Raw genomic sequence first — 16,120 nt, 5'->3', positions numbered from 1 at the left:
ACAGGGGAAAATCCTGTGTTAATTTAACTCCGGGGGAGTGTAAAAAAAAGGACACGTTCGGGATTCATTTCTACTAAGGAGTTTGCTGTCACCACTTTAACATTGTGATTGCAGAATGATAAACCACTCAAACCCTATTCTAACCCTATTGTAGATCGGCTATTTTGACAGAATGTCTGCCTATAGGCCTAATAGGGAGGGACACCATGGTTTGTGTGGTTAAAGTGTTGACTTCACCAAGGGAACAGCCCCACGATTCAACATGGATCCATGACAGTCAGACACAGGCTGGATAAGATGAGGCAAAGTAAAGCAAGGTTATAAGGCAAGGTAAAAAATGAACCGGTCCGCTATATACAGCAGACAAAAACACAGAAATACTCCAGAAATAGCAGACCACAGACGAGGAAATAATGAGCTCCAAAACACAGCAGCAGGTGTCACGGCTGGCATTGTGAGGCTCCCCCGTCAGAGTCCCGACTATACAGGGCCAACACAACTTACTGAACATGGCCGGCAGTCGGATAACACACATTGGTATTCCGTCGCGTGACACATCGCCAGCCCCCCTCATCCCACTTATACGATGCCAGTTCTCTCAGGATGCAAGGTCAAGGGTCGCGGCGACTGATTGGCAACGAGGCTGACACGGGGAAACAGAGAGTGTGCTGACTGGAGTCTAATGGGCTTAAGACAGACAGACAGACACACACACGCTCGCAGCCCATCCCACGGACACATGTCATGTGATGACAACCTCACTCCCACACCTGGTTGTTCGCCCATCTATTCTCCTCGTGTCAGACATGCCCGCGATCTCTGTTACACAACAACACGGCAGCACGGTGCACAGGGGTGCACTCACGCTCTCTCTCTCTCTCTCTCTCCCTCTCTCTCTCTCTGAATTGTTCTGCTGGCCACAGCATTTCTCTTCTCTTCCTCTTAGCTGTGCCTCCCGGATTTTTGTTTGTCCCTGCAAGGCTAGACACAGAAAAAAATATTAGGATGATCTCTCTCTCTCTCTCTCTCTCTCTCTCTCTCGCCTCCGCATGCACACGTTGGCATGTGCCTGCACGAGCACACACAGGACACACCGTGTTTTCTCCCGTGGCACTCGTCCCCGATGACTGTTTAGTGTCCTACTGTATATAGCTCATTATGCATGACATACGGTTAAGATATTCACACTGGAACTTCCATTCCACTGCAACAACAACACAGAGCCCTATTTGTGAGCACGGCAACAAAACAAAACAATTAGGCTGCCTCTCTCTGTGCAACAGGATGGGAACAGAGCAGCTTGGAGAGGAGAGGAGAGGAGAGGAGAGGAGAGGAGAGGAGGAGAGGAGAGGAGAGGAGAGGAGAGGAGAGGAGAGGAGAGGAGAGGAGAGGAGGGGAGGGGAGGGGAGAGGAGAGGAGAGGAGAGGAGAGGGGAGGGGAGGGGAGGGGAGGGGAGGAGAGGAGAGGAGAGGAGAGGAGGGGAGGGGAGGGGAGGGGAGGAGAGGAGAGGAGAGGAGGGGAGGGGAGGGGAGGGGAGAGGAGAGGGGAGGGGAGGGGAGGGGAGGAGAGGAGAGGAGAGGAGAGGAGAGGAGAGGAGAGGAGGGGAGGGGAGGGGAGGGGAGGGGAGGGGAGGGGAGAGGAGAGGAGGGGAGAGGAGAGGAGGGGAGGGGAGGGGAGGGGAGGGGAGGGGAGGGGAGAGGAGAGGGGAGGGGAGGGGAGGGGAGGGGAGGGGAGGAGAGGAGAGGAGAGGAGAGGAGAGGAGAGGAGAGGAGAGGAGACAGAAATAGTAAAGTGCCTGGATGGGTTTCAGAGGTGTTTGGACAGCGGTTCTCACACACAAAGCGAAGCGTTGCACCTAAAAAATAATGAAAATGTGTGCAAATCTTTAAATATACTATTTAAAAAAAATGCGAAACCTTTTAACTCAAATCTTCTGGAGGTCCCTGGAACAAAATATTTTGAGATGGGGGTCGGCGGCCAAATACATATAATTTGGGGTTTCCTTGACATGAAAAGGTTTGAGAACCACTGACATTTTTAAAAGGGGCTCCACCATGAATTTGACATTTTTCAAGATTTGGGTTTTTTTAGGTTCCCCAGTGTATTTTCACACCCAAAAAGTTGTTTTTTTGACACTCAGACCTTCATTGAGAAATCTGTGATTTTTTGAATGGGCGTGTCTGAATGGCCCTCTCAGATTCTTTCCTAATATGACGTCAGATTCAGGGAACCAATATGAATAGTCCTCCCCCTTCAACTCATTTGGTATGCATGACTCGACCGCCATTGTTTAGTCAGTCGCACCGCAGTGTCTGCTGTTTTTTTTTTGTTTGTTTTTTTTGTGGCTTTCGCCTTTATTTTATATTTTTTATGGAGGGACAGACAGTAGGCTGACAGGAAATGGGGAGAGAGATGGGGGGATGACATGCAGTAAAGGCCGTCGCGATCGGGAGTCGAACCCGCTGCACACTGCCAGACTGGATTGCCAGCCAAGGTGCCTGGACCGCTGAGCCACGGCCCAGGCCAGTGTCTGCTGTTTTAGGCTGTTGAAGAAATCTACAAGTCTCATACTCATCCCAACTAAGGACGAGGACATTAGAACTAAGTGGATGGACTTTATTTATTTATGGTCGACGTGACGTTCCACTGACCAAAAAGAATATGTGCATATCACTTTTTGCCTTCAGCTCGGGACAGGGGTCAGGGGACCGTGGGACACTAAAGAAATATGGTGTGTTGACAGGCGCTATGGTCAGTTATGGTTTCCACCAAGCACATCGCTCAATAGATACAGTATATAATGTAGGCTATACACTATACAGGGACCTCGGTTGATATGGCCATCTTTATATCAGATTTAAGGTAGTGATTATAAAATAAAATTTGCCTTGGCATGTCGTTTTCACAGATCCACCAAAGGGATCCTGGTGCTCATGACAGACAGCCGACTATAGCTATTATCGTACAAATATACACATTGTGTATACACATTGTATAGCCTATAATATTATATTACGTTATATAGCGTGATCTGTAGCAGGGGTCACCGGTGGTGGGGAGTTGGATTATGACGGCCGGGGGAGCAAATGTGCTCAAGTCACTGCTTACATGTTGTGTGATCCCGGTGACGAGACGTTCAGCTTGGGACAATTGAATGCCACAGACGAAAAACAGTATAAGTCCACACTATTTATCCATAATGTATAAATGATAGATAAGGGTTCAGGATAACAAGACCTTTTCGTGGAGGGGTCAGAATGAAATTTGGACTTACACTGTTTTTCGTCTGTGGTACTTGGCGAATTTAACAAGATTTTATTTTATCATCATCAGTCACCATGCAGACTGATCTGCTATACAAATCACTAAATCAATCGATTTACAGTAGGTGTTGATTGTGTGTTTAGGCTACTATAGTACTGTACGAATGAAAGGCAGCATAGAACAATCAATCCAGGTTACTTTACTTCAACATATGTCGCTATACAAACAGGGACACCTCCACTAGTACAGTGTTAATTTGACATTGGGAGGAGTGTAAACTGTAAAGACATGGACCACGGTAGTCCCATTTTGTAGGCTACCCCGCTAACACCGGGGTTACAAAAACAGACGGCTCGCTTCAATATATTTTACATAATTCATGCTGGCCCATAATTCCGACGGCGCATTAATGGGGCGAGTCGTGGAGCGCTGGCCGCTGGATGAATGAAACCAAACTACAGCCAAAACCATTCCGGGGCTCCAGAACCTAAACGCTGATCAGCTGCAGAACTCTTGCGAGATTCTATTTTACTTTGTCAATCACTGCTGTATTTGCATCGTGAGGAATTTCCCCTTATCCCAAGTATCAATTTCCAACATGAAACAAACTTGTTTCGCTCCAGTTCAAACTACAGTAAGCCTGGCTCTCTCGCCAGTCCCCACCTCCTCCCCCTGTCGTTCAATGCCCCCGTAGGCCCGTACCTCCCTCCCTCCACTGAGACTGAGGTGGGCGGGGATAAGCGGTGAGGAGGGAAGGGGGGAGCTGGTGTGGACATTTTTGGTATTGTAGCTGAAATGCCTTGGAAGAGCATCCTGAGAGAAGATGAAAATGAATTATCCGAGTGGTTGTTTAGGCTTCAGTGTGTATAAAAAGGTATAAACGGGCATCATTTATATAATACATTTGATTTTAAATTCATGGTGGAGCCCCTTTAAGAAAACTACACTGTGGCAGTCTAGACGCTGCACTGTCCTGCAAGTGGCCGTTGACAGGCTGACCGTGTCATCGCCAGGGTGACGAATAGCGAGGGCTTCATTAGTGTTCATCTATATGTCAAAGCTGATGTGCAGCTTGAAGTGTTGCTTTGGCGCCTTGGGGAATAGAGAGGAAAATTATATTTAATTTGACCTTTAGAGAGCAATCTTTCTATAAGAAAGTGACTGATTTGTCCAGGAGGACATTGAAAGGTTGTTCAAACACATGAAGACGGATATGTTGGACATTCTTGGACATTTTTGAATTTTCGAAATATTTGAAAATGTTTTACATTTTCATTAAAAAAATAATCTTTTGCCTATAATGGCATACCCAATAGGGATGCCAAAAATAGGGACAGTGGACATTTGGATGTTTGTGTACAAGGCTATCTTGGGTCTAGTCTAACGTGGTCAGACCCACGCTCTTACGTCACCGTTAATGACAGAGGAGAGGCTCTGAGTCGAGTCAAATTGTTCCAGGTGTAACAGGCTGTAACCACTTTCCAGTTTTATCTCCATCTCACGAGGATATGAAGCCTGGCAAAGAACTGCTGTCGAAAGTGTCCAACCCAGTGCTTCTCAAACCTTTTCATGTCCAGAACCCCCAGAATGATATGTATTTGGCCGCAGACCACCACCTGAAAATGTTTTGGCTCAGGGAACCCGAAGAAGAGAATATTTGTCTTACAAAAAAATGAAAAATTAAGTTTTCCAAAATTGTTCACATTCTTTTTCAAAAATAGCAGATAGCTTTCAGTGCAAGTTTGAGAACCAATGGTCTCAAACAAAGGCATACCGGTTGTCCAGAACTTCCTGTATGCTTCCTGTAACCTGTTATTATATCTCCAGCAGTAGTTCTCTGACTAATCATAATGCAATATTTATAATATAATTTTCTTTCTTCTTCTTTGCTAACCAAAGAGTAAGCTAAAGTTGCTTTTAGCTATGCTGCATCATCATTTCCGAATACTCTGCAAAAGCAAATGTTGAGTGGATGATTTCACAACTCAGACTGAAGTGAGTGTTGTCCTCGGAATGCACCCGTTCGTACGTTTGCACCTCGGCTCAGAGTCCGCACGTATATACGAGGATGCTCGTGCACATTTAATGAATCATTAGGAAGTCCGGGCCTTCGGCATGCCAAGACACAGAGAAGGTCCTGGTAGAACTCTCCTGACCTTTCCGCTGCCCGCGGTGGTCCGGTCGAGCCCCGGTGTTCTGGAGGAGCTGCTGTTTTATGCATGAGGGTATAGAGAGAGAGAGAAAGAGAGAAAGAGAGAGAGAGAGAGAGAGAGAGAGGATGGATGGATTGTGCAGCAGCAGCAGCGAGACAAGGAGCCTAGACCAGAAAAAGCAACAGGGGGAAAACAAAAGAATACATGTACGGATTGAGGCTGCATGGCGCTGCTGACTGCCGCAGGCAAAGCAGGCATGAGAGAGCCTACCGTATGGAGAACATGTAGGACTACAGCCTATCAGCATGCAGCGATGTATGCGTGGGAACGAGAGATTAAAAAGAAGAGATGGAAGAATGCTCTCGGAGGACGGGAGTAAACATGGAGTGGAGAGAGTGAGCGAGGGAGAGAGATGATGATGATGATGATGATGATGACGGTGATGGTGTTGATGAATCCTTGCAGAACGGCCATACGTTGCACGTGCTTGCTCGATCAATCTCCTCTGCTGAGCAAGTTCCGTCACGGCCCGCCAGGGGAATTTTTCCAATCTCTCAGAACGAAATTACATAAGCAACACGGACACTACATGGATCTCAATGAGTTCCATCATGATTCATGATGGACGACGTCGCCGACATCGGACGGATGAGGATAATTTATGTGAATATGTACATGACCAGGATACAGAGTAGAAAGAGGTCTTCCCCTTCCAGACTAACCCATATGGCACCGTAACCACATGAACCCGAGCATCCCTATAATAGCCTACTGGTTATTTTGGGAGGCTTCCACAGATAAACAGAGGCGTTGTGAGCATGTGTAGATCGGCTATTTTAAATTATTTTGGCCAAATTTGGACAATGTTTGGCGAGTTTTATCGTTTGTTGATTACTGTCGATGCAGTAATGGTCTTTCCTTAAATCGTCACTTTACCACCATCCTCCAATAGCACGTGGGGTCCGCCCTGGGGGCCCCGACCCGCAGGTTGAGACAGATTGTACATTTTTGGCAAAGAAATGTTAACAAAAAGGGCTGGAAAGGGGAGAACAGGGGGCGGGCTAGCAGTCAATGAGCTAAGCTAATCATGGGGACTCTCAAAGTAATTCGGGGCCCCCCTGGGGGTCGGTCCTGACCGACCAGCCTACACCCTCCCACATGACCAACAGTAACGGCAGTAGTGCAGTGACAGGGATTATACACAACGTGGGAATTGTCGAAGGACTAAATTAGGGAGTAAAATGAAAGAATCAACCAAAACTGTTAAATGAGATGATCAGCGTCGAGTTCATTCACTTCACATGCCATACAGTTGGGTGCCACCGATATTGTCCCTTATCATTTGACCCATTTAGGCCTGACCTCAAAATTTAAAAAAATCCTTCTAAATCCTCCAGTTTTCTGAAATAAATATTTTCACGATTTTTCAAAAATAGCAGACCTACAAGCTCGTAGCGCGCCACTCGGTGGCGCGCTATGAGCTTGTAGATCTGCTATTTTTCAATAGCTAAATTATAACATAATGTTTAAAACACCAAAAGGGGTTCCCGCCCAAAATGGGTGAACTGTGCTTTTGCGCAGATCACACAAACCTCAGCAAAAAGAAAAGGACAATATCGATGGCCTCCAACTGTAGGAACTCATCGTCATCCACATCCATGGTCACGCTGCCAATCTGCGTTGTGGATTATCACGTCACCCTGCATGCCGTCAGCAATAAACTCCTTCTCCACGCTTCTCAAAATATTACAGTAAGCCCATGCACAGACAACTGGGCTGGGACCCCCAAGAAATAATCAGCTTAGTTGTTTGTGATTAATTGGGGATTTATAAATCTGTTAGTGGGTGGCAACGCATTGCAAGAAAGAGGCAGCTGGGGCAATTCTGTGTCGCAACGCAGAGTGGGAAAAACATGGCCATGTGAGTCGCACATGGGCGACTATAGATAAAAGTTCCATTATCATCATGATGGTAATTGTCATGGTGAAATGGAGTGTAGCCGAGTGAAATTGAGTCGCGTCTTGGGGCCTATCAAGCAAAGAGGATGCAGAGTTCATCTTCCATGATGATAAAACAACTTAACATCAACGCCACACCCCACTAAACACAGCTCCCGAGACTCACCTGTGTCAACATTTTAGCGCAGGGGTCTTTAACAGGGGGGTTGGGACCCCTACGGGGTCCTTAGAGTTACTACAGGGATGCCGTCAAATCTTTGTGTGATATGATACATATATACATTTTGTATATTTTTGAGTGGTGCAGCCACTCCAATGCCCAGCTTTGTCCGTCCCTGGCTGTGTCCCTGTGTCCATGTGTCCCTATGTATGTTTAGGGTACCAACAGGGGGCGCTGTTGCAACACTCACTTCAGACAGGTCTGATTTTTACATAACCCTGCACTAGAACCTATAGCAGGCCTATTCTGAGGAGAACTTTAGCCAAAGATAGCTGATCTACAAGCTTGAGAGCTTATAAATCGGCTATTTTCGGCAAAAGAGCTTTGGTGTAGAGGGGTAAAAAGAGCAGACCAAGTACAGAGTGAAAGGTCAAGTATACTAGTATTGACTTTATGGAACTTTATGTTTTATATTTATTAAAATATTTATTATTATATTTATTTTGGTTAAACCCTACACATCACAAAAACATGAATCAAACTCACAATTTGTAGTAGATAACAGAAGCACAATTTGAAATTTGCACCCTGTGGTGTAAATGTGTTAATGCTTTGGTGCACTGTCCCTCCTTGTGGAGAGGGGGGGGGCTGTCTTACTGAGACAACATGTAGTCCAGGAAGGAAGTGAGACCAATACCTGTGATGAGTCATCAGGCTTTTGAAATACTACAATATCTAAAAACATATATACACACATAAAAACCTGCAGGAAAGTGTTGTTCTGGCCTGGGGTGGTAGCACACAGTGGGTTAAGTAACTAATGAAAGTGAAAGTAACAATAAATATAAAGAAATAAAACAAGTATGAACAATACAAGTATGAATATAAAGTGTCGAACAGATCTCCTTCCCTCAGTCTCTTGTGCAAATACAATCTATATGTTATACACTGGAGTTTTGACCATGCTAGGCTGAAGGGTATCTTGGTGTCTTTTTTCTGACACCAGACACACAAATCATTTCAGTCGATGCTACTCCACGCTTGAAGCTCCCCTTCACCTCTATGAATATTATAATTTTACCATCACTTTCGGTGTCTTTCCTGATTGAACTGCAGAGTTCAGTGTTCAATGGGGCTTTTCAAGTTGGATGACAAGTATCTGATGTGTCGCTACACTGGTGTGCATGCGTGCGTGTGTGTGCGCGTGCGTGCGCGTGCGTGCGTGCGCGCCGATTTAATTGCTGTCGGGCAGAAACCTCTTATCTCCATAGTTTAGCTTTTTATCTTTTTTCATAAATGAATGCCCAACTTCTTCATACTACAGTGTCACACAAAAGTAGCAAAAGATGCTGATCTCCTAGCTCAAAACGCGTGTGACGCATTTTGAGCTTGTAGGTCTGCAAATGTTTTGCCATGTTTGGATTTGAATTCTGGAAGGTATAACAGTTTTGGGCACGTGAGGTTTCTATCCGACAGAGACGATAGGTTCGCGGACAGACGTTGAAGCACTTGCAAAATGTGAATCACTTCACGCGGAACACCGCGAGCAGTTGTCGCTGCTCAACTCATGATCTGAGATGAGTTAATTGTGTGGCAAAATGTCAACTCCTGAAGCATCTCAAATCAATCAACCTCAACCTGCTCTCTCTCTCTTTCTCTCTCTCTTTCTCTCTCTCTCTCTGCAGGTGTCGGGAGTGACAGTCGCCGTTAACGCCCCAGCGAGCTAGCCTTTACATCGGGGCGCTTCATTCTGTGTCACCGCCTCGCTCCCTTCCCTTCATCAACCCCCACCGTCCCACCACCACCACCCCTCCCCCCCCCCCCCCCACGCCACGCCACCATGGAGAACCTCAGCGAGCTGCAGAACCCCCTGCTGGACAAGAACAGCAAGCACGCCGTCAACGGCTACGGCGGCGACTTCCCCGGCAAGCAGCAGTACCAGCAGAACATCATCAACTACTTTGTCGGGGGCGGTGTGGGTGGAGGGGGCGGCGGCGGAGGAGGAGGGGGAGGAGGAGGAGGGGGCGGGGTCAACGCCAACGGCAAGACGACGAAGTCGCAGCAGGTGCTGGACGCCACCTCGCTGCACCTGGCGGTGGAGGCCTTCTACAAGCCCAACTTCATCCTGTACAAGGAGGACAGCGGCGGCGCCAAGGACAGCGGCGGCGGCAGCGCCAAGGAATACAAAAGCGGCGGCGAGTGCTGCGAGACCACCTTCACGGAGGGGAAGAAGGGGGGCGGCGAGAAGGAGGCCGCGGGGAAGGAGGAGAGGAGCGGGGAGGAGGAGGCCCCCGCCGACAAGCTGCTGCTGGACGACCTGGACCACGTGAAGATACAGACCGTCTCCTACGAGGTGGAGGAGGAGGAGTATGTGGAGTACGAGGTAAGGGGAGGGAGAGAGACGCATGCACATGCGTGCACACATGCACGCACGCTAGGGCACTAACCAAACGTGATTTTCTATAGTCGACTCGATTACCATCTAAATCGGTTTATAGTCGATTATTCGGCGGTAAAATATGATATTTTTTCCATCCAATCAAGCATTAAAACACGTGTTCTGAAACGAAAAGCGAGTGAAGGATTAACTGCAAAACGGAGCCGGTCAATGCAGGCCGAGTGGAATAGTAAGAGAGTGGCGACACGCTTTGATCTCGCCGCTTTGATCTCGCCGCAAAGACCTTTCTACGGTGCAGCATAGCATGTTACGTTGTTCACAATGTTTAGTTGGAGAGTGGAGACTGGAGCGGGGAGGAGAGGACAGCACTGGTTGAAATGAACGATGCAATGTTTTTCATTCAATTCATACAACCCTAAGGGCCCTATTATGCATGTCTTAAGTACCAGGTCTTATTACTTAACTTAAGACCTGGAGGCGTGATCAATGCCATTTGGCTATTCTGAGTGGCCAAACAGCATTGACCACGCCTCCAGGTCTTAAGTTAAGTCATAAGACCTGGTACTTAAGACACGCATAATAGGGCCCTATATGTCCAACAACAAGTTACAACCACAGTTCATTTTGTCTTTATAATGGTTATGATTAGCTCTGGTCCATAGCTTTAGAAGGAGCTACAAGCTATAGGTTATGATTACATACTAGGCTTGCTAGCTAGCAGGCTATGAATCAGATGATCAACTTCACTCCATCGTGACTATTATAACTATGATCGCACGGCATAGCCGTTTGTTTTTAATAATGCTGCACGCCTGCACTTTTGTTGGATAAGCATGAAGAAAGATGAATAAGAAAAAGAAACATGAAATTACGGCAAGAGCTACTGTAGTGTGACTGTCACCAAACTGTGGATAATATTGGGCAGAGTGAGGAGGGACTCCTGCTATACTTTACTGTACCGGATGACATGACGACACTTGTTGAACAAACTACAATAATAAACTCACCAATAGTAAAAATATTTACACACTGTTGTTGTAGTACCCATTGAGCGTATGAGCCTATGAGGCATGCTTTTTCCAAAGAAAATCTGTCTTGAATGCTGCCAGTGCCACCGCCGCCCACCGCACCTACACGAGTGACGGTGACGGCCAGTGCTTAATTTCTAACTCAATAGATGCCGGAGCTCAAGTGCGCGTGCGTGCATGTGCGGCCATGGCCACCGAAAAATCGGTTTTTCGTCAGGTTTGGGGGTATTTATGCTGGTTATTTGGTGGTAATTCCGCCCCAGAGTGACAGCCAGACAGTAGGTATACCAAACACTTTTTCACAAATCAGACTACACATGCAGGCTAGCCACATACTGTACAGTCACAGAGAGTGAGACTACAGCGAGTCACCATGTCATGGTGACTCGCGTGGCTCAGCCTGTACAACAACAACAACCAGGCGCGTCACCACCATTCACTGTGAGTCGCAACACCCGCACTCTCACATATAGGTGATTTCACCCCCCCGCCCCCCACATAAACACACACACGTTGACCACCCGATAGCTCCGTTTGGAACAAGTAACAAGAAACAACAACCGGCATTCACAGCACAGGACACAACAAGGCTGCAAGTTGACAGTTTATTTACCTGATTGCTGCTGCCCGTATAGTTCAGTCTGAAGCCTTTTCTTTTTTCATATCCTCAACGAACGGATAAAGTCGCTTCATGATGACTGATAGATTCCGTGTGTTAAATAAACTCTCCCGTCCGAACCTGAACCGATTACAACGAAGCAAAAATACTTTGAAAGGGGGGCGTTTCTGCGTGGTGGGAATAATAACTTCTACAGTCAGCCGTCAACAGGCATGTTTCCAAGAACGTAGTTGCGCCCGCCCTGTGCAAAGAACGTAGCTGTACGTTCTTTGAACGTAGTTCTTTGCGCAGTGCGGGTGGAGGCCTTTTTGGGAATCGGGGGCTCTACGCAGCCTGCATAGTCTACTCTGCATATAGGACCAATCGGCTCCCCTATGGGAAGCTCCCATAGCGGAGCGCCACCTACAGGTACCGGAGCTGCCTCTACACTTAGGGGAGCTGAAGTGACAGTTACCGGAGCTGAGCTCCGCCAAGCTCCGGCTGAAATTAAGCACTGGTGACGGCAGAACCCACGTATAGTAGGCTTGTATATGATATATCAGCCAGGAATGGATTAGTACTTAAGTTGGAGAACTACCAACAAAAGAACAGAGCTCACAGCTGCATGTCTGCTGTAGAAAAGCAAAAAAAAGATTAATATTAAAAATATTATTAGCGATTATTCGATTTTTGATTTACAGTGTCGACTATACCGTTTTGCTAGTCGAAAAATGTAATAATCGAATTGAATGTTAATGCACGCACGCACGCGCACGTGCACACGCTCAAGGCACGCACACGCACACACACACACAGGGAGAAGACAGACAGAGAGACAAATACAGAGACAGGGAAGGAGAGAGAGAGGAAAAGCAATAGACAGAGAGTCTGAGAGAAAGAGAGACAGTCAGAGAGCAACAGAAAGAAAAGGAGCACATGATGTTTTTCTATGGCCAATGGCCATGCTGAGGCATCAGACTTCATAATGGGAGTGACAGACAGTCCCTCCAGACTACAAATCCCACATAATCGACTGCCCTTGACCTGAATCCTGAACTCTGGTGGGAAACCAGCGGTAGATCAGAGCCAATCAGCCGTGTTTGCGCGACCTATGGGACGGCATCACTCAGCCAATCAGCCGTGTCTGCGTTACCTATGGGACGGCATCACTCGCCACGTGTGACATTCCCACTCTCTGTAGAACAGCCAGCAGCACAGTGAAGCACGGAGGGGACTGGTGCGAGGAGGAAGTGTGGCTGCAGCTTGTGACCGATGGCCAGCGTTAAAGGACATATTTGGACACTCTGAGTCCACTGGAATCCACCCGAGCGCCCGTGATAAATACAGTACTGTTGAAATGGTTACTTGTAGATCGGCTATAATTTGTGTGTATTATTTTAAGACACAACCAGGAACGCTAGAGTTTGAGTGGTTCAAGGACGAGCCGAAACAGAATTCTGAGATCACTTATTTTCCATATTGTGTCCTCAGGCACGGGGCTGGGCTAACTGGCGCCTTTCTTCCCCCTTCATAAAATATCAACAGCGTATTATTAGATTTCAAAGCATGAACAGCATACAGCACTTTCAGACTGGCTGAAAGATGTGAACACACTGTTATCAACAATACTTAACAGCATGAGAGAGAGGCCGTGTCAACTGTCACCGTAAACACGACAGACGGACAGACGGACAAACCATCCATCCGTCTGTAGTTGGCGGCCCCCAGTGGTTGGCGCCCTGGGCAATTGCCCACTCTGCCAGTGCCTTCCGCCGGCCCTGTGTGTCCTAGTGAAACAGGAGCAGCGTGTGTCTTGACCATTCACACCTATGGTTGAACCATATGGAGCTTGGCAATCTCCAGACACAGAGCAGATTCATGTTTTTTACCCGGCTATATGAGCACTCATCCTAAGTATGATAAGTAGGCTACCATCATGAGCCACCTTGAGGTCACCATGCTGACCGCAAAGTAAGAAATATCAAACAAGGCCGTTATGAATCAAGATTCTGTTACTGAATTACCTTCTCGGTTTCATCAACAGATGTGTGTGTCTTGGCTTCAAAATAACATAAACAATGTTTATAATGTGGCTGCAGTGCTTTGTTTGTTTGTTTACCGCATGCAAAATACAGCACCAGCCTCTCGTGTCTAGCATAATGCGTCTTAGCTCTGTGTGGAACATATCATGATTTATCGGTTGAAATTGGATGGTGCCGGCTTGTGGTACCTGAAGATAACTAACGATATATCTAAATATGTCACTTTAAAAATCATTCAAACTCATTCTCTTTCTAACTCAAGTGAACGGCAGAGTCCACGTACGCCGCAACTATAACGAAGAAGGTGACTGATAGAAACACAATCCAAAATCAACCGAATGCACTTCATGCTCAACACGTCGCGTCCAACACGTCACTCATGTGCAGCATGTTTAACCCATTCAGGCCTGACGTCGAAATTTTAAAAAAAAAGTTTTCTAAATCATGACAATTTTCGGAAAGATTTGAGGCACATTTTAACGATTTTTCAAAAATAGCAGACCTACAAGTTCATAGCGCGCCACTCGGTGGCGCGCTATGAGCTTGTAGATCTGCTATTTTTCAATAGCTAAATTATAACATAATGTTTAAAACACAAAGGGGTTCCCACCCAAAATGGGTTAATGGTTAATGTGGTTAAACGCTAACGTGACATGGATGTGTTCCAGGTCTCAATGGATTAAAGAACGCTATGGTTCATCAGTGTGGACGCTCGCATAATTATACTTAGCTTTATACATTTAGTTATCATTTTTGATGAGGATGGCCCTTAACTCCACTAACTAGGAATAAAAAACACATAATTGTGTCGCTCAATGGCACAGTGGGCCTGAGACTATACACAGACGTGAGGAAAACATTTTTTTTACCACAGACTCCCTGCAGAATCCACAGCCTCACAGCAGCACCTGTTTGCTACCCGAGATAAAGTAAAGCAGATATCCAGTATTTTTTAAATCATGCTGGAAGTGTTCAAAAGATTAAGTGGCTGCCTTACAATGCAGCTCTTAGTATTTCCACAGACTTGGAATGGAAAAAAAGCCCCTGCAGCTAGTTTGAGAGCGTCAGAAAGGATGACCTCCACAGGGGGACTCATTACTGCAGCCCTGCAGCCACAGACTAGCCTCGGGCACCGCAGGCGTTTTGTTTTCCAAAGAAAAAAGGAAAAAAAAAGCCTGGGCAAACAAGCCATGAAATCTGGTCTAGGAGTGGGAGTGAACTAGCCTGGCTCCAGCCTTGAATCACTAGCCACGCATTAAAAACAATAATGTTCTGGTGATTCCGGTCTGGTGACGCTGCTACGGCGGGTTTTTAGGGTGGATTTAAAGCTTTCAATGGCAGAGTGTGAGGACGTGTGTAACGTGTGTAACGTGTGTAATGTGCAATGGAAGATTTCTCCAGTGTGGGGGAGAGAACAGAAAAGCCCTAAAGGTCACCTTTTGTTTTAAGGGGTAACAGCAACGGATGCATGACCTGAGAAGATGACTTAAAGGGACACTTCACCCTTTTTGCAAAAAAAGAATATGATGACGACGTTTAGAAGATCTAGAACACTTTCCTGGGGGTCTTTGTGTGTGTAATATGTGGTTTTAGATATTTTAGATTTTAGCAGTGAGCCCAGTGTCTCTGATGTCATGAACACTGGGATCACTGCCTTCCTGGACTACAATTCCCATAATGCTTTGGTGCACTGCTCCTCCTTGTGTATAGGGGGTTGGCTGTCTTACTGAGACATTAGGGACTTTAAGCAACGACTGTTTTCAGGACGGCTCCGCTAGGTGGAAGTACGGGAGCTGTGACGCAATCGCCACAGCTGTCAAAATCGTTAAGCAAACAGCCGTCGGTGACGGCAACATTGGTTCCCATGGTGACGCGTCTATACAGCATGTGTCAACGTATTTTTTTTAAACACCCCGTCGCGCATCAGCTAACTTGCCGATATTGCTTAATTCTTACATGCGCTGGACATGATCAGCAGTGGAAAGAGGAAGGTGCTGGAGCAATCTGTGTTATTCTAAAACCAATTTAATAAACATGGTTAATATGACATATGGTATTAGTGTTATTTATTCATTCAGAGCAACACATGACACATAATTAGAGGTGATGGAGCAATCAGTGTAAATGTATGACAGCTATAATTTCAAAAAACATGGTTATGACATGGCGTTGTAGACACTATGTGTAAGTGTACGTTCTGCCGTAGTAGAAAGGGCTGCGACAGAAAGCAGGTTTATGTATCGAGCACTGATTTATTTCCGGAGCAGACTGCCGTAGCCGTTGTTGCTTAAAGTCGCTAACATGTAGTCCAGGAAGTAAGTGAGCCCAGTGTCCATAACATCATAGACACTGGGCTCACTGCTAAAATCTAAAATATCTAAAACCACATGTTACACCCCCAGGAAAGTGTTCTAAATCTTCTAAACATCATTAACATATTTTTCTTCTTTCTTTTCTTTTTTGCAAAAAGGTTTAAGTGTTTAAGCGTGACACTTGTACTAAGGCAATTTGTTGAAATT

At 46.3% G+C, this 16,120-nt stretch overlaps 1 protein-coding gene across 1 annotated transcript in view; it reads left to right on the top strand.

Annotated features, from left to right (window-relative positions):
- Positions 1–9,375: 9,375 nt before the first annotated feature.
- syndig1l (synapse differentiation inducing 1-like) overlaps positions 9,376–16,120 on the top strand; it is a gene marked incomplete at both ends in the record, with an annotated part of 66,891 nt that continues 60,146 nt past the window's right edge. Inside the window, one exon of the mRNA XM_079525450.1 lies at positions 9,376–9,918. Coding sequence (XP_079381576.1) covers positions 9,376–9,918 — 543 coding nt within the window. The remainder of the gene's footprint in view (positions 9,919–16,120) is intronic.

The sequence above is a fragment of the Electrona antarctica genome (genome assembly GCF_951216825.1).
Source record: "Electrona antarctica genome assembly, chromosome: 17".
NCBI lineage: Eukaryota > Metazoa > Chordata > Actinopteri > Myctophiformes > Myctophidae > Electrona > Electrona antarctica.
This window is presented reverse-complemented; position numbering and strand designations above follow the sequence as displayed.